The sequence below is a fragment of the Salvelinus alpinus genome, chromosome 27, assembly GCF_045679555.1.
Source record: "Salvelinus alpinus chromosome 27, SLU_Salpinus.1, whole genome shotgun sequence".
Taxonomy (NCBI): Eukaryota; Metazoa; Chordata; class Actinopteri; order Salmoniformes; family Salmonidae; genus Salvelinus; species Salvelinus alpinus.
The window spans coordinates 35900153-35925775 of NC_092112.1; the positions used below are offsets into that span (position 1 = coordinate 35900153).

Below are 25623 nucleotides of genomic sequence, written 5' to 3' on the forward strand. Positions count from 1 at the left end.
AGAAGACAAATCTAACCAAGAGGTGAAACAAACAAAGACTGATTTAATCTCAGCACTGTTTCCAACAGCACAGTCAACACAAACCATAGCTTCAAAAACCCCATCAAGTGGTTTATCTTCAAACATTGAACTTGCCAAGAGTAAAAGCCGACTGATAACATACAGGTGTATATGCATTTACAGAGTAGGTCAGATCACAGCTCTCTTTCCATTGCAAGTTAAACGATGTAATGTTACATCAAAGGGATTTTTAATCTTTTCATTTAAAAAAACATTTACTTTGAGTCAGATAATGATTAATTTCATATGTTTATAGTATTATTGAAATCTAAACAGCCTTCCTGAGATAAATGGTCATGTTACTGGATGTCAGCAATCACATCATGCCTCAATAGAAAGGAGATGGGAACAGGATACACAGGGTGAGTCCCAAATAGCACCCTATTCCCAGTATAGTGCACCATTTTGACTAGGGCTCTGGTCAAGAGTAGTGCACTGCACTATAGGGAATATTGCCATTTGGGATGAAGACAGACTACATGGGCCCACCCAGATTTAACTAAACACAACAGACAAGTAGCAAGTTTAAAATGTTACGTCTGGACAAATTATAGACACTTTAAATCTCAGCCATAGTTTAATAAGGAGTTTGTAGTAGTGGAATGATCACAGTGCTAACCGCAGCTCTGTTCCACATATTTCTACTTCCAATACAAATAAAAAATGATGTACTCACACACACTACAAACTGGATATTTGACTAAAGACAATATTATACTTGAACTGACCCATAAATTGAGCCATGGAAAGTCAAACATAACATTTAAACAAAACAAACTCAAATTAAAACAAAAATCAGCGAATTCTGGAATGCCATATTAGAGAAGAATCATTGTGAGAGACAGCTGGCGGGAAAAGACGCTTCCTTTAAACCCAGCGTCAGTTAGCCAGCCGTAAAGCCTGTCATTTCAGTGAGGCTACATCATCTGTGCATTTCCAATGCCTGTCAGTAGTACTAGCACTGAAGACGTGGTCCGTCTGTTATTAAAGACACACATACTCCATCAAAAGTGTTCCTAAAGGTTTCTTCTGCTGTCCCTGTAGAACCGTTTTGCTTCCAGGCAGAACTCTTTCACCCAATAAAGAACCCTCAAAATAACCTTTTGGTTAAAGGTTCTGGAACCAAAAAAAAGGTTCTACCTGGAACCAAAAAAGGATTATACAGAAATAACAAAGAACCCTTTACGGTTCTTGGTAAACCCCCCCCCCAAAAAAGGTGTAGAAAATATTTAGAGCTGCCACAGAGACATTATATTAGAAACATCTTCCACAAAATAGAGCAGATTGAAAAACGATATGACATTTGTAATAAATAAAGGCGTAAAACTTCCTGTATGTCTATGTCGTGCATTATATATAGCTCATAAGGCACTATAAATGCACTTATAATGCACTGTGATGAGGGTATCAATAGGAAGTTTTACCAAATAAGGACATATCTGTACATCAGAGAAGCATGGCTAGGATGCATCATCTTCATACATACAGATAAACAGGTGGGTCATATTATGGCCAGCGTGTCATAGTTTACTAAGACATCAACGCTGGTTATTAACATAAGCACTTAGAAGATATACAGTTAGAGACTCAAACCACGTGGCTCTTCAGTAAGGATCAGTTTCCCGGACACAGATTAAGCCAAGAATCTCATTTCAAATCGTTTTCCAGTCCAGGACTAGCCTAAAAATCAGTGTCTGTGATACCAACCCCAAGAGAAACACTTCACACGACTCTTATCAAGCTTATAGAAATATGAAAGACTCTTCAGCGATAGACATGTTAAACACGCTAGAGCGTATAGACATGTTAAACACGCTAGAGCGTATAGACATGTTAAACACGCTAGAGCGTATAGACATGTTAAACACGCTAGAGCGTATAGACATGTTAAACACGCTAGAGCGTATAGACATGTTAAACACGCTAGAGCGTATAGACATGTTAAACACGCTAGAGCGTATAGACATGTTAAACACGCTAGAGCGTATAGACATGTTAAATACGCTAGAGCGTATAGATATGTTAAATACGCTAGAGCGTATAGACATGTTAAATACGCTAGAGCGTATAGACATGTTAAATACGCTAGAGCGTATAGATATGTTAAATACGCTAGAGCGTATAGACATGTTAAATACGCTAGAGCGTATAGATATGTTAAATACGCTAGAGCGTATAGATATGTTAAATACGCTAGAGCGTATAGATATGTTAAATACTCTAGAGCGTATAGAAATGTTTAAGAGATTTGGGCTTAAGTCATTCGAGTGCAGGCATAAACACTAAATATTAAAGGCTGAAGAATCATAGGGAAAAAAGCTGTAATATATATATATAAGAAATATTCACAACATGGCAGCTATTCAAAAGGGTTCTTACCCTATTCTTCTAAACAGGTGTAATATGTAGCTTACACACACACAGAGTGAGAGAGAGAGAGAGAGAGCGAGAGAGGATTAGCTCTGATAATAGGTCTAAGACATTGAGATTTTACCTGTTCATTTACTGTGTAAACAGCAGATAATATCAACAATGGTCAGGGAAAGAACCCCAGTGACAATATTATAGTCTAACACACCGATCAGAGTGGGAAGTTTAATATAAAATAAGCTACACTTGACGATGTACCTCATTTGATATGAAGTCTATATGTTGCCCTACTAGTCATGAATGATATATATTATTTATTTACTTCTTTCTTGCATTATAACTTCTGCTGTTATCCTAGAAATATAATCCCTAGAACAAAATGTAGATCCCGGTTCTAGGGATTCCATTTCTCTGAATCATTAACTCCATTGGTACAACCAAACAAATTGTATATTTGAATGGCAATAGAAATCCATGTCTTGTTCTACTCTTCCTCCCCATCTTGTTATTATTGCACTAGAAGCCCCCATAATGCAGTGTGCACACGGAAATAAGATTCAACATTTAGGTCCAACACAAAAAAATGAATTCACAATAAGTTAAGATACATTAAGACAACGATAGGGGCTTACACACTTCGAAACGAACACACACGATAGGACCTTGGTGACTTTTTTCATCCCTGCCCCACTGTAGTGTAGGTCAAGAGATACTCAAATCCACTAAGTTCCACTTCTACATTTTCATTCTTTAGTCAGGGACTGATTTAGAGCCGGTGCACCAGGTAAGTGCAAAAACAAACAAACGTGCAAGTATGCCTGGTGTAGCTGGTTCAGTTAGTTATATGACAAGAAGACTTGACGTGGCTGGGCTCCAGGAGCAGACTCTCCGCAGAGGACCATGGACCCAGGGAGGAGGGGAAATCATGATGTCTGGAGAACTTCAGCTGCAACACATCCCCAACCTCACCGATGGCCTCCAATGCCTGGGGGAAGAAAGGAGAGATGAGAAGATAACAACAGAAGACATTATGTTTACTACACTTGGAGTCAGAAGTGGGATTCTATTCTGAGGAAAGAGGGGAGAGGTTGAGTAGCTCACAACAGCAGCATATTGTGAGTATTAAGAACCATGAGTAATTCCTGCTGATCATAGAGACTGAATGGGGAGAGGTGTGCTTCTTACACCATTGTGAGGGTTGCTGAACCATGACATTCACCTGACGAAATTGTTAGTGGAGAAAAATGGAGTCTACTTGGGTAAAACTAAAACACAACTGAGAACAAAAAAAAACTAAATTGGCCTACACCACTTTCCACAAGAGACTTTCTGTGTTGCGATACCATCGGTCCGCAACCCACCTGGAAACAATTTACCTTCCTTGATTTTCTCTTTTTTCCAACACCTTCTCTGAACTTTGAGTAAAGAGGGAGAAGAGATTTCCAAAGAAGAAAAAAAGTGGCTTCATGCATTTTAACAAAGTGAAGCTGATGTGCTTTAAATGGAGCATTAAAAACAGTGTTGACATGCTCTTCCAAAAGATAAATGACTGTCCTTGGACAGACAACGCACATGCCCAAATAAAACTAAATCTGAGCTTGCTGCTCCACCATAGTTATGGCACTGTGCGGTCTTCCTTCCAAGACTCCCACACCAGGGTTCAAATAGTATTTGTGTTCTTCCAAATACTTTGAACACATAATTGAGTCTCCCTGGGATTGCCAGATGGGTGGGATGATTTTGTTGGTTCTGTTGCGCCAGGCGAGCTCAGCTTAAGTATTTGAAGAAAACAAACACTTGCTGAACCCAGGTGTTCTCTCACACCCCCGCCCCTCTAATAAAGCATGTATTGAAATGCCTTTCCTGTCCTCCATGCCTGCAGCACATCAGCCCTGACAGTCAGAAGCCAGGCATGACTGACTCACTGCTGGGAGACAGTCAGTCTGTCAGTCACTGTAACTACTTTGAGGAGACGAAGACATGTGGAGGAATTCCATCAGCTATCAAAGGATGATGGTGATGTCTCAAGGGAAAAATAAAGTCTTCACCATACATTCTAACAATGCACCTACTTTTGTAACTAACCATAACCATTCCCATCAATTGGACTGGACCCAATTCTAGGACCACATAGAAACTTTGGGTACATCTCAATACTTAAATGTAGTCTCCTCACCTAGTATCCTTCCTCCTCCTTTCATCCTATACTAAGATAAAAGAGAGTTGAATAGAATATAAATAATTCTGAACACAAATCCTATTGAGTGAGACAGACTGACAAAACAAGTCTACACTTTTGAAAAAGTACCAGCGAGAGCCAGATAGAGATGGCTCCATGGAGAGAGGGAGGAGTCCTTTGACTACTCTGTACTGTGATTAGTTGACTCACTGTGTCAAGCATGTCTGATGCATGCGTGTGTGTGTGTGTGTGTGTGTGTCTCTGATCGGTGACTCACCGTGTCCAGCATGTCCCTGGTGTGTGCGGCAGACACACAGAACCTGGCCCTGGACTCTATGATGGGTGTGGCAGGGAAGCCAACCACCACCGTCCCAATGTTCCTCTTCAGCATCTCCCTGCCAAACGCCCTGAGAGCGAACCAATCAGAGATCAGGATTATGGACCACGTGACCAATGTGTTAACAATCTGCCTATTCTATGGCTGGCTGGCTGACTGAGCAATGTCATGTTGATCGTGTGAGAGAAAAGTGAATATAACAGAAACAATCTGATCATGTTCACTGTGGTTATTTACTCAACAACTGGTGTTAGTTGACCAAGATGTGTGACTTGGCTGACTGATCAAACCTACTCCATCTTAGCTGAGGTTTGTGTTTTTGTAAACATCACGAACTAGCGGTTACCAGACCTACCCTATTTTGGCGGGCATGTAGAGCATCATGGGTACGACAGGAGAGTCATTGTTTCCGTAGATGATGAATCCCATCTCTCGGAGTTTCCTTCTGAAGTATATGGTATTTTCTGACAACTGCTTTAGACGCTCCGCCCCTGGAACCATTAACAACCAATTAAATTAGCTAATTAATCTATTAACCTGTTAAACCATTAGTGATTACAACCATTAACTAGTAAGAACATGAACAGGTAAACCACAACCATTGAAAGGACTGTGGCATTTACACACTACTTCAGCCCACAACCTTAGGCCTAACTTCCTTGTTGACTGAAAGGACGGGATACATCTAGGAGCTCAAACTCAAAAAAACAGCATCTGCCATTTCATTTTGAAACACAGAGCTGAAAACGTAAAGCATTCCAGGCTCAAGTCTGAAATGAAATTAATTTCACACAGACAGTCGTTTCCCCTGGGCCCTGGCTTTGGAATTCAAAGCCATTCTGAGAGAATTGTAGAATGATAAACGTATAGGCTGAAAAAAAAGAGAGTGATGCTATCAGGAGAAGGAATTGCGTTCCACTTGTTTGAAATTCCTTTCATATTGAGGGGCTCCCTGGTAGGAATGTCCTGTCTCCGGTCTCATCCACATATTTGATTTGAGCTTCAAACCAGATAAAGTAATTCTGGTTGGGTTAAGGAGGTGGTTCCCTGAACCACACTCAATATGATGAGCAACCTTGCCTGAGACACTCAACACTTATTAACTCTCCAAGCGTCGAACCCCAGTCAGTCATTCTGGCACATGACACACCGGCCAAAACGTTAGCAGCCTCGATGCCACTGCTAGTTATGCAGCTATTGGCAGTGACTACACTTCAAAGGCTTGAATCTCAAACCCGCATGGAGCTGGGAACCATCGAACTGCCAATGTTACTCTTTCCTGAGAAAACTGTCAAGTGATTTAGACAAGGCCGTGAGATCAGCCATTTCCATCCATCTGCTTGTCAGAGAATGGTCTGGAGCATTGTGATGGTTTGAACATAGCTGCTAGATCAGGCTCATATTCATTGAGGACCAAACAGAAGTAAATGGACTGAAACTGTGAGGCCCTACTTGGACTTGATCCAATAGGAATTGTTCATTTCCCGTTGTAAAACGTTTCTCATTGCATGCCCTAATGAATACAACCTTGCTGTACTGTGGCCCACCTGGGAGGAACTTGTCCCTATCCACTGATACCGGGTGAGATAATGTTTTCATCCCCCAATGGGTAATGTTGGGCTATAGAGTAATCTGATCCTGGATCTGTGGTTAAACGCAACTTGTACCTTGGTGGGAGACGGGAGGAACCTCCCTGTTATAGTAACAACCCTGGAGTGACCCGGACCCTCACTGGGCTATGTTGTTTGAATCTGTTTTACCACAGCTCGTTCTCTGAAGCCCTGAAGGTCAGGGGAGCCACCTAGAACTCTAACCCCCAGCGGCAGGCTGCTTTGTACCCAGATAGAAGACAAACACTTCTGCACAGACACTACGGAGCTCCAACACACAGACATCTGAAACCTATTAAAGCTCTATGTGGGGAAAGTCCATGCTACCACTTCACAGGCTTCAATCAGTCAGAGCCCTCTGAGGGATGCAGGGGACTGTCCGGAGGTTTTATCCCAGCCTGGTGCTACTGAGAGGGGGATGTGCTCTGCTGTGTGTGTAGGAGTGACTGTCAACACAGTTGATCTCCTTAACTCCACTCCATTTAACATGCATTGCCTTTAGTTTTTGAGTGATAGTTGGTGGTCGTATCCCTTTACACTCGTACCTGTATACGGATTGAAAATGGCAGATTTGGACACTGATAAGCGCCTAAATTGGAACGCAGTGGCTTCACAGTAACATGCTATACATGACGTCAGACCTCAGGCTCCACAGCGCTGTATGGGATTGGACTGACAGCTGTTCTGAACTTGAGCACCGCGTGTGACAAGAAGTTGCCCCAATCCCTGCTGCTAATTGGGCAACTTTTGCTAATGTTTTGTCGTCTGAGTCAGGGAAATGCTGTACATTGAGAACTCGATGTACAGTATTTTGAAAGATGACATGTTGAGGATTATAATAAATACCGCTTGGATGTCATACAAGCAAGCCAAAGACCCATGAGTCCAAATGTACACTTCACATTTCCATATCATAAAGCTCATGTCATATACCGTGTCATCGTTTATGATCACCATGTTTACATGTCCAGTTACAAGACAACATGGCGTTATACACTGGGTTGTGTTGACAGTTGTCCTGAACAGAATGAACCTGTTTATTGTGTAAAAAATAGTTCCCCCGGAAACAGGCATCCGAATGCACTCACGACTCCATTCTATACGCACCAACATTAAACTGAACAAAATTATAAAACGCAACATGTAAAGTTGAAATAAAAGATCCCAGAAATGTTTCATATGCACAAAAAAGCTTATTTCAAATTGAGCACAAATTTGTTTACATCCCTGATCATTACACAGGTGCACCTTGTGCTGGGGACAAAAGGCCTCTAAAATGTGCAATTTTGTCACACAATACAATACCACAGATGTCTCAAGTTGAGGGTGGGTGCAACTGGCACGTGGACTGCAGGAATGTCCACCAGAGCTGTTGCCAGAGAATTGATTGTTCATTTCTCTACCATAAGCCTCAACCGCAGACCACGTGTAACCATGCCAGCTGAGGACCTCCCCAGTGGGTAGGCCTGGCTTCCAAGTGGGTGGGCCTATGCACTCCTAGGCCCACCCATGGCTGCGCCCTTGTCCAGTCATGTGAAATCTATAGATTAGTTCCGAATGAATTTATTTCCTTATATGAACTGTAACTCAGTAAAACCTTTGAAATAGTTGCATGTTGCACTTATATTTTTGTTCAGTATACAATTTGGTACTCTGAATTGCCTAGTGAAAGCCTAACACTAAGATTGTATTTGAAAATGTAGCTAGTCATGTTGGCAATAGAACAAGCTTTCAAATTATGCCCACCCTGACCCAGACTGCGATTTATAATGGACTGTTTTTGGATTGCGTAAACAACGGTAATTGTGTAAAGGCGGTGATGCGGGGCTGTGTTCCAAACAAAACATCTTTGAGTCATAAAAGTGTATTGGAATTACTTAGGAACTGCGCACACTTTGGAGAGGTGGGTGGCCACTTGGAGACACCAGTTAGACCTCTCACTCAATCCCTTGTCACTGTTTTTTACCTTGTGTGACACCTACCCCAAAATTCTCCAAGAACATTCTTATCATGTTAGTGAACGCATCTTCAGTATTTTCAGATTTCGTTGTCAAATGAGGCAAAAAGTACAGTAAAAAAAACGACCACTTAGATGGTCATGTTCACATTTTCATAAATTCATAGAATGTTTGGGAATGATGCATAGTCAGGCATTTGTGAAAATTCTATAGCAATATAGAGTTGGAAAGCGGCGTTGCGTTTAGGACAATTATTAGACACTGCAGTAAATTAAACCCAATAAAAACATCAGTCTTGTCCAGGACCAGCACGTCATAACCAATCAGAGCTACAGTAGGCCTATATGCAAATAATCCGTTTGCCTGACATCATTTTACAGGCAGTAGCAAGAGCACGACTTTAGATCATTAGAAAGAAATCGCCAAAATACACCCGAATGGATTTCTGCAAATATGAAAATACCAGTATAGTCCTCTTACATTAGGGATCTTCACACGCCTATTGATCAAACAACCATGAACAGGTTGGCGCTCTCTCCCTCAGTTACCTATCCACATAAACAACAACAAGATCAACAACTAATGCTAGCCTGAGTGAGATGAGCTAAAATCTGCTGTTATTGAACAGGGAAATAGATTCTTTCAACGTCGGCCACTTTACTTTTAGTCACCAATAAGGCTGTGTGCGTGGTTGTCTGTGTCTGTCGGGGGAGTCCAAACAGGAATAGTGCCATGGCAACTATATGTGCCATTCTAGAAGGATTATTATCCAGACTCTCCTTTGTTTACCTTTCTCTGTTAGCCACTTAGAAATGTATTATACAGCCTTCATCACTTGGCTGTAGGTGAGTAATTGCCACTCCCTGAGTCAAAGTACAGATCAGACCAGTTTAAAGCTGGTGAGGAAAATCTATACAAACCCTACATGACATTAAGCTCCCACCTCTGAGCTGTCATCTGTTGGAGAGGGCAATGACTTCGCGTGACAAGATTAACCAAGCAGCAGGGTTTAGGTCAACTCAACAGTGGGCAAAACAGCTCCTAAGCTTTCCAGGTCTATACTGCCATCTTGTGGCTACTGATGGTAATGACACTGTGGTGTCAGTTACTGCCTAATGCAAGCGAAATACCTTTTGTACTGTATAGCAGTCATCAACCCTCTGGCTTAGATTCAACACATCAAACGTTTGATGATTGAATCATGTTTTTCAGTGCCAGGCAAGAACACGAGCCTATAAAAAAAATAAGCGTTTTGTCACACCCGTGGTATACCACGGCCGTCAGCCAATCAGCATTCAACGCTCGAACTACCCAGTTTATAACACCCTGTAGCTCTCCAGGACCAGAGATGAAAAGAACTACCTAAACGGATACTAAACTAGTTTTCAATCAACAACACAGTGTGGTCCCAGCTGAAGTGGAGGCTTGCTGTGTAAACTCACCCAGAGTGGTGTCGTCCTCTCCCATGATGATCTTCATAGAGGTGATGATCTGTTGTGACACGGGAGGGGACATGGCCGTGGCATAGATTGAACTGTGGGAGTGGGAGCGCAGGTAGTCTATCAACTCCTATGGGGGAGAGATACAATAAAACACCATTGTCAATATAAAATGGGTTTTATAGTTACAATAATACTACATAAAAGGTCGAACTTCAGATCGTGAAAGTCTCAAATTTCTTTACAAGTCTCCTATTGATGTGAAAGCATGATATATGTGACACTCGGAGTTAGGATCTCAAGATAGGATTCAGCCCTTAGAGAATTTCACACATCATGGGGCAATGATAAAACCAGTTTGTCTTGTTGATGACTAAACCTCCACACCTAAAACTGTCCCAGTAAACTGTATCAGAAACCATCCCGGAAATCTTAAAGGTCAATATAAATATGATGTCAGTGTCAGTGCCTGTTATCTATACACACACACCTAGCTTTGTTGTAATGGAATGTTTTAGAACATTTACTGCCCTGAACATAGCTTTGGGAACCTTGGTATCCTGCCAAGAACATTTCTCCTAACCCGTGACCCTTTGGTGAGAGTCACACGTTGCCCTACTTCCTAGTCTCGTATTCACTCTGTTACCAGAATTGGCAGATGTGAAGACAGCAGGAAATCAAGGTTGCTTTAGAGCAGACAACAAACTCACCCTCTTCCCTCCGATGTACCCTCCAGCAGCACCAAAGCTCTTCGTGAATGTTCCCATCATGATGTCAACGTCTTTGGGGTCCAGACCAAAGTAGTCCACCACCCCTCCACCTCGTGGTCCGAGAGCTCCGATGCTATGGGCCTCATCCAGGTACAGATATGCCTTATAATGCTTCTTCAGGGCTATCACCTCAGGCAGACGTACTATAGAGCCCTCCATACTGGGGAAGGAGAGGAGAATGGTGAGAGGTGGAGGGAGGAGAGAGACACACACACACGTTCAAGACTAACACATGCACACTAAAACGATGGGTCAGTTAACTGTACTTTTCACCTTATGTTAATTCACCTACAAAGACGGATGATTAGTTCACCCTAGGTATAGTCTCTAAACAATGTACTGTACACTCAGTGGGCAGTTTATTAGGTATACCCATTTGGTACTGGGTCAGACCCCCCTTTGCCTCCAGAACAGCCTGAATTATTTTCCTAACGTGTGCCAGGATGTTTATTCCCCACACCATTACACCACCGCTACGAGGCTGTACCGTTGACATCAGGCAGGATGGGGCCATTGACTCATGCTGCTTACGCCAAATCCTGACTGCCATCAGCATGACGCAACAGGAACTGGGATTTGTCGAACCAGGCAATGTTTTTCCACTCCTCAATTGTCCAGTGTTGGTGATTGCGTGCCCACTGGAGCTGCCGCTTCTTGTTTTTAGCTGATAGGAGTGGAACCCGGTGTGGTCATCTGCTGCAATGTCCATCCGTGACAAGGATCGACGAGTTGTGCGTTCCGAGATGCCGTTCTGCACACCACTGTTGTACTCCCCCGTTATATGCCTGTTTGTGGCCCGCCTGTTAGCTTGCACGATTCTTGCCATTCTGATTCGACCTCTCATCAACAAGCTGTTTTCAGCCACGGACAGGATGCGTTTTGGTTTGTCGCACCATTCTCGGTAAACCCTAGACACTGTCATGCGTGAAAAGCCCAGGAGGCCGTTTCTGAGATACTGGAACCGATGCGCCTGGCGCAGACTATCATACCACGCTTAAAGTCACTTGTTCTAACGTTCAATGGAACAGTAACTGAATGCCTCCATGCCTGTTTACCTGCTTTATACACCAAGCCTCGGCCACAATGACTCCGTCTGTAGGAACGGCGTGGTGTACCAAATAAATTAGCCACTGAGTGTATCTTATTTGCAACTCCTTGATCTTTGTTTGCAGTGGGAAGACAATGACTGTTTATCTTAAGTTCCCTAAGGGTGTGTCAGACCATTTTAACTACACATTAGTGAATTATATTGATTAGGGAGAGGCAGCTTTACTAACAACCATATTGATCATTATGGATTGGTTGACTTTTTACGGTAAGTACCTCACGAAGAACTCAAGCCACACACTTTTTATGTCCACTTCTACGCAAAGTCTGAATGCACTGCAGTATGATTCACTCTACATCAATCAATTCTGGGTGCTAGAAAGAGCGTATCCGCATAAATCGGTTTGATTCATTTCACCTGTATTTTTATTTTTATTTTTTATAAATAACATGCCTCCACAGAATCCATCTTGCCCTACATATGAGAGTTCAAAGGGTTAGAATCTGTTAGTCTTAAAAAAAAAAAAAAAGTAGACTACCTGTAGATTCCCTCGACCAGAATGAGCATCTTCTTCCAGGGCCTGTGTGTTCTGGGCTGGCCGTGAACAATGGCATCTCTCAACAGCTTCTCTAGACTCACCATATCTGGGAGCGGAGACCGACAGATCGGTGTTAGAGAAGACTAGGACATAGACAGGGTGTGAATAATGCAGCCGGAATACCTGAACGTTTTTTTGACGTTCAACAATGCTACATTTTATCCATGATAAGACAACCAACTGACTAACACAGACTGGCACCCAGTCTCAGAGCAGTCGAAAACAAAAACGCTGGCATGAAAAGGAGCAGACTATCGGTAACGGTTCTATTACGTGACACACCTAACTGATTACAAAGGGAGGAACAGTAGATGATGTAGCGGTAAACGTGTGTGACGGGTGTCGCTAACGGGCACTACTGTGCAAGGTAAAACCGACACCAAAGCACAGAGCCTTTGTGGAATTCTTAATGTCTAGTTTCCCCCAGTGTGTAGTGGCCTTGGGGGTAGTTGAGTTGAACTAGTTTTGGTGTACTCACTGTTGTGTTTGAAGACGCGGATGGTGGCGCCAGAGAGGCGGGCCCCCAGCACCAGAGAGGCATGGTTCAACTCATCACTCAGAATCAAACAGCCCTGGAAATAACAAATGAATTTACAGAAAGTATTTCATACAACATATTCAACCTTGCCCCTTACAGAGCGATGGAGGACATTCAATGGCATAGACTCCTTATAGGAGCCATTGTCTTAAATCAAGTAACTCATACAATATATTACATCAAACAGCCCTAGAATGACTTAATATTAATCAAATGTATTTACATAGTATTACAATATACTGAAGAACTAAAGTGGTATAGAGGACAGCTTCCCTGAAGGGGTTGGCTTTACAGACAGTCTCACAGTCAGTGACACTTCAGCCATCACGCGACGACACATGACACCACACACCGTTGCATAGTTACCTCAGGACAGGTTACACAACTTAATCATCTAGTGAATGAATGATTGAGCAGAATGAGCTCATTATTCAATGACGCAATTTACAAGAAGAAGCGGGGAAAGGAGGAAAAACGAGAGAGAGAGAGACCGACTGGGTTTAAGACTTCTGGACCTTTACCTCCTCTCTAACTAGTGGTTCCGATGTCCGTCAGGACAGGAAATGTGTGTTTTTACTCTCACGAGGACGACCATGTGTGTGTAAGAGAGGGTACAACACATGCTATTTACACGCTCAAATGCCCATGTGGGCTTGTTCACATTGGTCAGATGAAACACTCACTCAAATGAAGAGTAGCTGAAAACAAAACAGCTATCCGCACCAAAAATACGGACTGTGCGATCGCGCGGCACTACGTCCCAGGATGGGAGACCAAATGCTGCTGGAAGTGGTGTTGGAGGGCCAGTAGGAGGCACTCTTTCCTCTGGTCCAAAAATAAATAAATAATAATATCCCAATGCTCCAGGGCAGTGATTGGGGACATTGCCTTATGTAGGGTGCGGTCTTTAAGATGGGACGTTAAACAGGTGTCCTGACTCTCTGTGGTCACTAAAAATCCCATGGCACTTATCATAAGAATAGGGGTGTTAACCCCGGGGTCCTGGCTAAATTCCCAAACTGGCCCTCATACCATCATGGTCACCTAATCATCCCCAGCTTCCCTTCCAATTGGCTCATTCATCCCCCCTCCTCTCCCCTGTAACTATTCCCCAAGTCGTTGCTATAAAATGTGTTCTCAGTCAACTTATCCGGTAAAATAAAATAAAAATAATAAATACGTGAATGCCAATCACGGTGCAGTCTCAACCTTGAAATTCTGGGTAATTGAGACGGTTTCTCTTTCCTCCAGAGGAGGCAATAGTTACAGAGAGAGGCACTTTGGATCGACTGCATAGATTGCGTCGAGCCAAATGGTCTGAATGAACAGCTCTCCCTCATCTTTTTCTGTAAAGACGTTTTTCTTTGTTTACTTCGCCGTCTTTTGTTACTCAAGTGGAATGTATGTGTAGGAATCTTGAATCAATCATACTATTGTTTGAATAACTTGTGTAGTTGCTGTTACTACTGACATGTTTGATTGACATGACGAGCGGGACACTCCCCTGCGAGGTGATATAGGTGCCTCCCTAAATCCTTCTCAAGGCTCTGATGAAGGGGATTCATGGCAAAACGTGAGCCTATTGTTTGTTTGTCCCGTTAATAAATACATCAGCTTTACACAGAAACAGAGTGCTCATCTTTTCTTTAGTCTCCCGAAAAGTCACAGTTAAAGTACCCTGAGGTCATTTAATTTTACTTTCTGTCAAAACACACACACAGAGCGAGAGAGTGAATGTGTCTGACACAGAGCGCTTCCTACATTTCACATTGTAGTCATTTAGCAGACGCTCTTATCCAGAGAGACTTAAAGTTAGTGTATTCATCTTAAGATAGCTAGGTGGGACAACCACTTATCACAGGCATATAAAGTACATTTTTCCTCAATAACGTAGTTATGAGTAGAGTCAGAGCAAGGAGGTAGGGTTCGGCGATGTCAACCTTTGTCCGATGATGATTGTGTACCATAAATCAGTGATATACGATGCCATCGCCCCCATTGGCCATTTCAATACATAAAAAAACTCAAACATAACCAAAAAGCTCGGCTAAAACGACAGTTAGGCTGTAGCGCGAAATCGAATTTAACTGGACAAATCATGGTGAAATATAATGTTGTTGAAAGCCTGGGAAGAGGCTAAGTACAGGCAATAGCAAATGTTTTCAAATATTCCTTTCCGGTGGAAAAGCAGAACGGGTGTGTGTGTGCGTGGCACGCACATGATGGAGCAGTGACTGTCTGATGAGTTACAGTCTTACCGTAGAGAATTAAGTTATACATCATGGGCTTTATTTGCCTCAAAATAATAGAACAATGAATACTTGTTTGTGCCATCTCTCATAAAGCTGTGATTGAGAAGCCTATGACTAGGCTATAGACCTTCATTCTTGAAAGTCACAACAACTTTAGGGCAACACCTTAATATAGCCTAGAATATTTGGGAAATAAGCTACTGTTCATAACTTTAAGTTGTCTTAAGGCTTTTATTATAGGCCTAGTAGGAGATGCAGCTGAAGCCGGAGGTTTACATACACCTTAGCCAAATACATTTAAAAACTCAGTTGTTCACAATTCCTAACATTTAATCGAAGTAAAAATTCCCTGTCTTAATCCTATAGAACATTTGTGTGCAGAACTGAAAAAGCATGTGCGAGCAAGGAGGCCTACAAACCTGACTCAGTTACACCAGCTCTGTCAGGAGGAATGGGCCAAAATTCACCCAACTTTTTGTGGGAAGCTTGTGGAAGGCTACCCGAAACGTTTGACCCAAGTTAAACAATTTAAAGGCAATACACTCAATTAGTATTTGGTAGCATGTAAACTTCTGACCCACTGGGAATGTGATGAAAGAAATAAAAGTTGAAATAAATAATTCTCTACTATTATTCTGACATTTCACATTCTAAAATAAAGTGGTGATCCTAACTGACCTAGGATTAAATGTCAGGAATTGTGAAAAACTGAGATTAAATATATTTGGCTATGGTGTATGTAAATTTCCAACTTCAACTGTATCTTGGGTACTGCCCTGCAATCCGAGACTCCGTTTTTTACTGAGCAGCGCCAGTCAAGTTCAAATAGGCTAAACTATTGTCTGTCACATCACAAAGTCGTCACCATCAACAATGGCTGTCAATCATCGTTGATCGACGATGCTATCATAACGTCGCCCGACCCTACTTCCTATGCTACTACCCTCAGGGCCATTGGTGTCGTCAGGCATTATGACAATTGACTACCCCGTATCTCAATGTTTTGAGAACACATGGAGGAAACTAGATTGTTTTGGAATGGCGTTAACCCTTTAAGACCAACGTACAACTGGTGAATGAAAACATAACATGTTTTCACCACCAAAAGGAAATACGCTGTGTGCCCAACAGCGATCATTTCAGGGAAGGAAAGGTTACTTTAATACATTGACTTACAGAAAGTGAGAGGAAAGAGTGAGAGAGAAAGTGAGATCGAAAGGCACACACACACACGCAGAGACAGTTCGACGGATAAAAGTGATACATAAGCTAGGTTTACATCCAATTGGCGACAGATTTTCGTGCAAATATCCTACAATCCGCATAAAGAAATATGCACGTTTCAACCCTACTGATAGTTTTGTCACAAAAACTGTTGCGTTAATTAGCAACTGTGTCTACTCCGGCCTTGGCAACTTCACTCTAGCCAACAGCTTGCAGATACAGTGCAGATAGGCTGTGAGCGGATAGGCTGTGAGCGGATAGGCTGTGAGCGGATAGGCTGTGAGCGGATAGGCTGTGAGCGGATAGGCTGTGAGCGGATAGGCTGTGAGCGGATAGGCTGTGAGCGGATAGGCTGTGAGCGGATAGGCTGTGAGCGGATAGGCTGTGAGCGGATAGGCTGTGAGCGGATAGGCTGTGAGCGGATAGGCTGTGAGCGGATAGGCTGTGAGCGGATAGGCTGTGAGCGGATAGGCTGTGAGCGGATAGGCTGTGAGCGGATAGGCTGTGAGCGGATAGGCTGTGAGCGTATAGGCTGTGAGCGGATAGGCTGTGAGCGGATAGGCTGTGAGCGTATAGGCTGTGAGCGGATAGGCTGTGAGCGGATAGGCTGTGAGCGGATAGGCTGTGAGCGGATAGGCTGTGAGCGGATAGGCTGTGAGCGGATAGGCTGTGAGCGGATAGGCTGTGAGCGGATAGGCTGTGAGCGGATAGGCTGTGAGCGGATAGGCTGTGAGCGGATAGGCTGTGAGCGGATAGGCTGTGAGCGGATAGGCTGTGAGCGGATAGGCTGTGAGCGGATAGGCTGTGAGCGGATAGGCTGTGAGCGGATAGGCTGTGAGCGGATAGGCTGTGAGCGGATAGGCTGTGAGCGGATAGGCTGTGAGCGGATAGGCTGTGAGCGGATAGGCTGTGAGCGTAGTCTACATGATGAGATTATTATGGAAAAGCATCGATCATCATGTCACCAGAATAAGACCCTGGATATTTATTGGAAAGGAGCATCAAGCTCATCACCTTGCACTTTCACCTCCCTGTGAAGTTCATCATCATATATTTAATCTGTAGCCTAATAAACTGCATGCTTTCCTGAATCGTAGTAAGCGTACTACACACCAGATCGCGTGACTCAAAGTTTACTTCGATATGATGGTCATTAAATAAATATTTGAGCATAAAGGCGCTTCCATCGCTATTTCTCGCATAATTAATGTTACCGACATAAAAAGAGTGTACCAAAACTTCCATCACACCTTTCGTGTTTTTTATATGGTAGTACTTTACTTGCATTAAAACTGTGGATGGAAATGTGGCGAGGCATTCCAGCCGAATTCCTACCTTCCCAGCGAGAGCAGGAATGTTCATGGAGTTGGTAGCGAAGCCCATCCCAAACGCCATGGATGACTCCACCCCCAGGAACCTAGCAACCAACTGCTCCAACTCCTCATGGATGTCCAGGTTACCTGGAGACAGCAGAACATGTCAATAGAATAAGGCCTTACTTTAAAAAGGTAAACTCAGCTAAATGACATTGCCACCAGCAGCACCGCAGACATTGAGATAAGCGAGATGCAAGACTTCGCTCTCACACAGTATCTACGCATGTGCACAGGTTCACAGCGTGGTAGCCAGGGCACCAAAACAGAGGAGAAGTTGAGCCTCCCACTTTGAAATTGACCCCCTATGCTGTTTACTCACTGCATCTACATCATATCGCTGAGTCTATGAACAAGTGTTCATGTCAACATAAAGTGCATGACATCAATAAAGATGCACAAACATAACTATCCATATCAGTAACAGTGATGATCTATGGGCGTTTTCACACTTGGTCCCTTTCAGACAATTTTTGTGCAGTGTGTACACTTCAAAAGGAACTCGGATCACTCAAAAGAGTCCTTGAACCGAACTGAGACCATCTCGGAGGTAGTCGGATGTCAGTTTGCGGTCCGATTCCCTTTTTAGGGCAATGTGAACGCAAAGCTCTCCAGAGTCGCTTGTCATTATTCCCACACCACACACTAGACTAATGCAACACCGTTTCCCCTCCCAACCTTCACATTGGTGCCACAAAAGAGAGGAGATGATGTGCAAGTTCAAGAAAAAAAAAAAAAAAAAAAAAGGGGGCTGTTTTTAGATATTGATTAGCGGATATATTGTCAAGGATGCACAGAAATTCCAAAATACGTGTGGTTTTTAGTTCAGATTATTGGTCTCCTCCCCTTCATCTACACTGACTGAAGTGGATTTAACAAATGACATCAATAAGGGATCATAGCTTTCCCCTGGTCAGACGGTCATGGAAAGAGCAGGTGTTCCTAATGTTTTGTACACTCAGTGTATATCCAACATGTCATTATATTCGGTGCTCTGTCATTGTGTGGTACATAATAACAGATGACGTGCCTTTTGTTTCCTTGTTTCTTTAAAAAATGACAAAACCACAAAGAATACGGGAGAAACAGACCGACAACAAAATGAGCGGAGCAGCTTGTCTGTACTAGTGCATGTTTCATATCTGTGCTTCGTTTTAGATAGCATATGCCATTTAGCAGACGCTTTTATCCAAAGCGACTTACAGACATGCGTGAAGAGACTGTGTTCGGGCGGTATCGGGAATCGAACCCACCATACAGCCATTGCAAGGGCCATGCTATACCTGAGCTACAGAGGTCCACAGATATGAGTGTATCGAAGCAAATGTCCCTTTTCCCCCCACAAGAAGGTTATTATAACCATGTCTTACCCATCTCAGAGCGGGTGCTGCCCACTCCCACACCGTACTTGTGTGTCGACCCGGTGGCACTGTCAGCACACCTCCCAGTGTTCTCAGCAAAGCCCAGGTAGTTATAAGAACCCATGTTGATCACGTCTTTCACCACCTTGCCTGTGTGTCTGGCAGACAAAGACAACTTTGAGAAACTCTGACAAGACATGGGCGGAAGTATTAAACAAACCAGTGTCAAAAAAGAGAACATACCCATGACACTATGAAGGGTTTTCCTTTGTTTTATACAGTACTTCTCATTTTTGCCAGGCAGCTAAATGAAATACCTTACTGGCTAAACGTGTTTGAATAGGTTTGGTTTTTAACTGCATCTTGACGTGATGGGTTCCCGAACACTTACATTTGGTTGTGAAAATAAGCTCATAAATCAAATGGGGCCTAGCTAAGAGTGAAAGAGGTCAACCATTAACACACAATAACATGTGCTAAATACAGTTGGTGGTTTCTATTCAGCACATTTGTCCCGACAGTCTCCCCTCACAAAAAGCAAAAAAATATATATCTATTTTGATTTTTTTTTTTTCATTAGTCTTTTGATACGGTCCTAAAATGTTTGGCATTTCAGCAGTCAAGTTAAAATACTCTTCCAAGAAGCCAAGTGTCACCAGTGAAACTTACCAAAAAATATCGTTTTTGAGTGGATTTGCCCTTTAAGTAGGGCAACGACCTGAAGGGTGATAGAGGGGGCATGATAGAGCCATGCCTTCCATGACATAGGTAGGTAAGGACACCAACATTTTGTTCTTCTATCCTTGTCAGGACCTAAAATGTATTTCCATTCAAAATCCTATTTCCCTAACTCTAAACCTTAACCAGTAACCCAACCCATAAGCACTATTCTTCCTCTTACCCTAACCCTAATTGTACTCCTAATTGTAACCCTAAACCTAAGCTTAAAATAGCCTTTATCCTCAAGGGGATGTGGGAAATGTCCCCACAAGGGAGAATTTTCCTTGTTTTACTTTTGTGGCATTTTATGTCCCCACAAGGATAGAAGAACCAACCCATCCATCCACACACATCTTGTCTCCCCGAGCTACTCCCATGATTTTCTAGCGCTGGGCCCTAGGCTACAGCGACAAACTAATGGTCTCGTAGTAGCCCCCACACACTATAAGTAAGCCCTGTCAGGGATGTTAGGGTGCGCAACTCACTCAAAGGTCCAGTTGTAGTCTTTGGAGGTTCTCTCCACCAGGTCCATCTTGGCTCCAGGGACACTGCAGATAGGCCTGTTCCAGTTGTCACGGATACGCATGTATAGATTCCTGGTGTAGAAGTTCTCAAAGTCCTGGTACAGCGGAACAAAGTCCTACAACACAGACAGAGTGAGCGAGAGAGATCACTGTCAGACGTTAGAATGATTAGCTAGGTCTGGAACAATGCAAGTGCACAGGTGTGTCTTTCATTCACGCTTTCAGAGAGTTTGTTTGACATAGCTTACGCTTGCACTGAGCATTGCCGTTTACAAATAACAGGTTTGGGAAACGCTTACTCTGTTCTATAACCTTCCTTGAGTAATTGTTAGGACATAACGGTTGCACTGAGCATAATGGTCGTGAAAAAGCTCTTGTGGAATCTGCCTTGAGTTAGCTTTTTCACACATTCCTGTGTTACATGGCAACATTTCCTTTCGTAGGATAGCCGGAAGAAAAGTCATGTCCGTCGGGTGATTGGTTGAGCATTCTTGGGTGCGTGACATCACTCAGAGCCCTTACCAGAACACAAAACAGGGCAGACAATTTCTCTCGGTTGAGATCTGAAACCAGTAGTAGCCACCAACTTCAATGAAGTTAAAATTGAAAGATGTCTAATATTACCACATCCGAATAGGATTGTCGCCAAGGAGACACACCTTATTCACACAGCGCTTGAGTAAATATTAGAATTGTAATAGTTGGGTCTACATCAAAGCAACGAATCCAGTAAAAGCCAGTTAGGGTGGGAGCAGAGTGAGAGTGGTGAGAAGGGAGTCTGTAGAAGTTATCCCTAACCACTGATACAGGGTCAGATCTTAATTAGGTTAGGATTGGGGGGTGGGCCGGTGAGGTAATCTGATCCCAGATCAGTGGTTAGTGGCAAATACCTTATTCTTTAGAAAAATACAAACAAAATGTATAGAGAGTCTGGATAAATGACCAAAATGCAACAGTAAATATAACATAAGTAGTGTCTGCATCTCTTACCATCTGTTCGTCCCTCTCTCTGGCCACGTGGCATTTCTCGACGCCCCAGTTCCGCAGGAAGTCTCTGAGGTACCCGAAGATGGTGAGGATGCCGTAGCCCACGTAGGTGAGAACCGCCACAAGCAGAGGAGTCTCCTCAAATTGCTCCACAAACGGCTTGTTGTACAGGCTGGCGTTACGCACAACATGGTTGTTCTGGAGAAGAAGAAATACACGGACAAAGACGGTGGTGTTACTTACTCAAAGTGATTTTGTGTTGATCTTTGCATGAAATTCGGTTAACGCCAAACAAGGTGACACGGAACCACCATTGTTTTTGGGGTAGGCCTAGTTGTTGCTTAGCAAAGCGTACCCTAATGGCAGTTGAAGTTACTTCTGTCCCATGGGTGACAGCCAAGGTGAGAAAAATATTAACGAGTGACATCTGAGTGAACTTATCATCTCTTTGATTACATAGGCCAGGGATAGACTCTAGTGTGATTTGTGAGAGTGAACATTTAAAAAAGGTGTTTAGCTTGGCTTCCAGATCAAGAGAGAGTCTAACAACAACATTTAAGAGGCTTGTCGAGCATTTCTATGGACATTAAAACAACTCAGTGGGAAACATGAGGAAAAATAGGCCCAAGTCTTCTTTATTCAGAGATCGTTTGTTAAAAACACAGAGGGACAAAAACAGACCAAGACCATTTCAAGTTATATAATAAAAAAAATATAAAAATAAAAACATAAGTGAATGAGTGCGGTTGTTCCCCCCCGTAAAAAGCCAGATCACACAGCCCCTAGGCTCAGAGGGTTATCCATAGGTTTCCAATTAAGGCTGAGCTGAACTGTGCCTTATTGTCCTGAAAACTATACTCTGAAATCAAATGACCTGAAGTCAGTCAGCCTCGTCCCCCATTAAACCCCTGGCTGCTTAGCAACCACACGTGACCCAGTCATGCCCCTCTCTGAAATACCTTTGTGGTGTATGTGTTTGCACACGTACAGGCTGTGCTCAACTGAGCTCAGAACTGGTCAAACCGGCTACCAGGTCAGTCTCCCACGGGGAACGAACATGAGGAAATAGCCCTCTAACCAACATACACCCTGAGGTCTGACGGCTAACAACTAGACCTTTAAGCTAACTGAAATGCACAGACAGACAGAGAGACAGACAGACACAGAGAGACAGACAGACACAGAGAGACAGACAGACACAGACAGAGAGAGTTGCTTCAGTTTAAAGTGAAAAATGCCTTTCAGAGAAAGCAGTTAGTGTCCTAGGCCCTACGTCCACTACCACAGACTACTAAAAACAGACAGATCTTATTTGAGCACCATTTATAGCTGTGCATTAGCAACGGTCCTAAGACCAACTGTCATGTGAGAAGAGACTGCTTTGAACCTGGGGTGGAAACTGCAAATGTAGCCTACAGTACAGTATGTGGGCCGTTGCACCTCAAAAAGCACAAGAGGATTTCAACATCCACCATCTCAAATTGTTCTGAAATCGTTTCTGTTGTTAGAAACAGATAAGATTAGCATTACTGCAACATTATTTTGTCTCTGAGAAATTAAGCTAATTGACTGCACCCAAATTTGACATTTTAATTTAGAGGATTCATATAATATTAAATAAATATAATATCTGACATACAATTTGACGTTTTTTTTAACAATGAGTTAGAAACAAGGAATCCAAAGACATGGTCAAAAGAAATCGACTTGCATTGGATTTGTGCCACAAACGCTTAAAAGTTAGCTTTTTAAACAGTGTCCAAGTAAACAAAACCAAAGCGTAGGTTGCTGTCATACCTTGTCCATAAACTGCTTACAGGGTAAGGAAACCAATGTCATTTTGGAATTTGGGTGAACTATCCTGATAACAAATATCACCTAAAAGTAGAAACAGCACCATTTAGTGGTCAGAACCTGGTAATATCAGGATATAGGATGGGACACAAACCTAACAACTTCAATGACTAATTTGTCTCAACTGCCACCATGTCCCTCTCTTCCATATCTTTCTCCTCAGAGACATTCCTGCACTGCCAGGGCCCACTCCCATAGCCAGCAGCCATTCTCCCCAGGTGCAGCCTTGTGTGCTGCCCGGGGAGGGGTGTGTGTGTTTTTCTGGGAGACAAAGTACTCCTGTCTAGTTGTTACACAACAAAAGCTCTGCCTCCCCATGCTGACTGGTATTCTCCATAGTAGTGTCAGTGTAAACAGAGACCAGCCCTTCTACAATCTCTCTCTCTCTCACACACACACACACACACACACACACACACACACACACACACACACACACACACACACACACACACACACACACACACACACACACACACACACACACACACACACACACACACACACACACACACACACACACACACACACACACGAGTTATTGCTAAGTGCTGTACTAATACACACATACCAGTATTATCACGTCATCAGGTAGAAAAAAACATAGGTGTTTTGAGTTTAAAAGAGTGAATTTATGATGTCAATGATTAGTTTAAAAATGGCTTTTGGGAAAACTAAATAAAACCAATGTTCAAAATTAGTCACGGATGTGGTCGATTGTGTACTGTAAACTTTCATATTCACTTTCATCAATGAAACATAGCCTAATCATAGGCTGCTATCTGACAACACCCATAACCTATCCCTCAGTACACACAAATTCTGAGGCTTGATCATTTAGTAAGAAAACATCCACCCTATCAAACTTATAATAATACAACTACGACTAGGTAATAAAAGCTCCAAAATGTAGCGAATTTTTTAACTGTTTGATACTTCGTTGGGCTGTGGTTTTTCAATCTACTTGTATACAAAGGCAAGTGTTTCTTCCCTATTCCTATGTAGCGTTGACGGGTGGGCCTCACCTTCTCACTCGGGCGCCGATACTTCTTCTGTTGCGGTTGTTGGAACAAACAATGATTCTTCACGAAACCGTTCCTTCCCGAAGTTTTTTTACCGTTTGCGGTCCGGTGGCAAACATCTCCATTTATCAACTTATTCGCCGAGCTCTCAGTCATACTTGGTGCCATTTATTCGCTTGAATATCCCGGTTGTATACTTGTTCACCCAGGGACTCTTCTCTTCTCCGTTAATGCCGGCACTAGCATTCTGCCAGCAGCACAAACAACGACGTCACATTCGTATGGTAATGAAGAAGCCTTCAAAATAAAAGGACGCATTTCAAAACATTGCAAAGTGGATAACTAATTCAAAAGACATTGAATTTTAATCAAAGGCCACTTTTATTGTGCTAACAAGAAAATCCAATAAGTAATTTATGAAGAAAAAATGTATTAAGACCAATAATTAAAAAATACAATGTTGACACTGGTATGTTGAGAATATTGGGCTGTAGAGAGAAAACGTTTTTACCTGTCTCAGCTAAAGTGCAGTGGAAAATACTCAGTAGGGTCTCTACTAACCAAATATGTGTAGTTTTGCAGGAGGACTGTGTCGTACATATCCAGCAGCACTTCGTTCTCCACCCCCTCCATAGCCCCCAATGCAATACACCATAATACACTGTACATGGGTTACATATTGGCTTGTAGAGAGAAAACTTTTCTACCCGTTTTAGCTAAAGTTGGTAGTTCTCTCTCCAACACGATGTGTATCGTGTTGTATCGGTGGGTGGAGAACGAAGTGCTGCTAGGTACATACAACACAGTCCCCCTCCAAAACTACACATATTTGGTTAGTAGAGACCCTACTGAGTATTTCCCACCCGACTTTAGCTGAGATAGGTAGAAAAGTTCTCTCTCTCCAACCAATATGTATCCCATTCCCATGTACATTCTATTAAAGTGAATTGCTATGGAGGCGGCTGAGTGAAAAACCAGCAGCAGGCCGTGCGATGCAGTCTCCCTAAAAAATGAACCATATTTGGTTAGCGGAGACCCTACTGAGTATTTCCCTGCCCACTTTAGCTGACATAAGTAGAAAAGTTATCTCTACAACCTAATATGTATGCCATATTATAGTGTATTGCATTGTAGGCTATGGAGGGGGTGGATATTGAAGTGCTGCTGGATATGCACGACACAGTCCCTCTTACAAAACGAACCATATTTGAGTATTTTTAATCCCACTTTAGCTGAGACAGGTTGAAAAGTATACAGTCTAAAACAGTGAATTGCATTGTGGGTTATGGAGGGGGCGGAGCGAAAAGCCAGCAGTGGGCCGTGCGACACAATCCCCCTCAAAAACTAAACGTATTTGGTTAGTGGAGACCCGACTGAGTATTTCCCAAGCCAGTTTATA

At 42.9% G+C, this 25623-nt stretch overlaps 1 protein-coding gene across 1 annotated transcript; it reads right to left on the reverse strand.

Moving 5' to 3' along the window:
- Positions 1 to 23: 23 nt before the first annotated feature.
- Positions 24 to 24483, reverse strand: LOC139556482 (serine palmitoyltransferase 2-like). The gene is made up of 12 exons (XM_071370480.1): positions 24228 to 24483; positions 21352 to 21546; positions 20323 to 20477; positions 19127 to 19275; positions 17719 to 17843; positions 12848 to 12941; positions 12310 to 12415; positions 10664 to 10883; positions 9957 to 10083; positions 5302 to 5437; positions 4887 to 5016; positions 24 to 3415 (listed from the first exon to the last, which is right to left on the reverse strand). The coding sequence occupies exons 1-12, from the start codon at positions 24390 to 24392 to the stop codon at positions 3263 to 3265; spliced, it is 1755 nt and encodes a 584-aa protein (XP_071226581.1). The 5' UTR covers positions 24393 to 24483; the 3' UTR covers positions 24 to 3262.
- Between the last annotated feature and the right edge of the window lie 1140 nt (positions 24484 to 25623).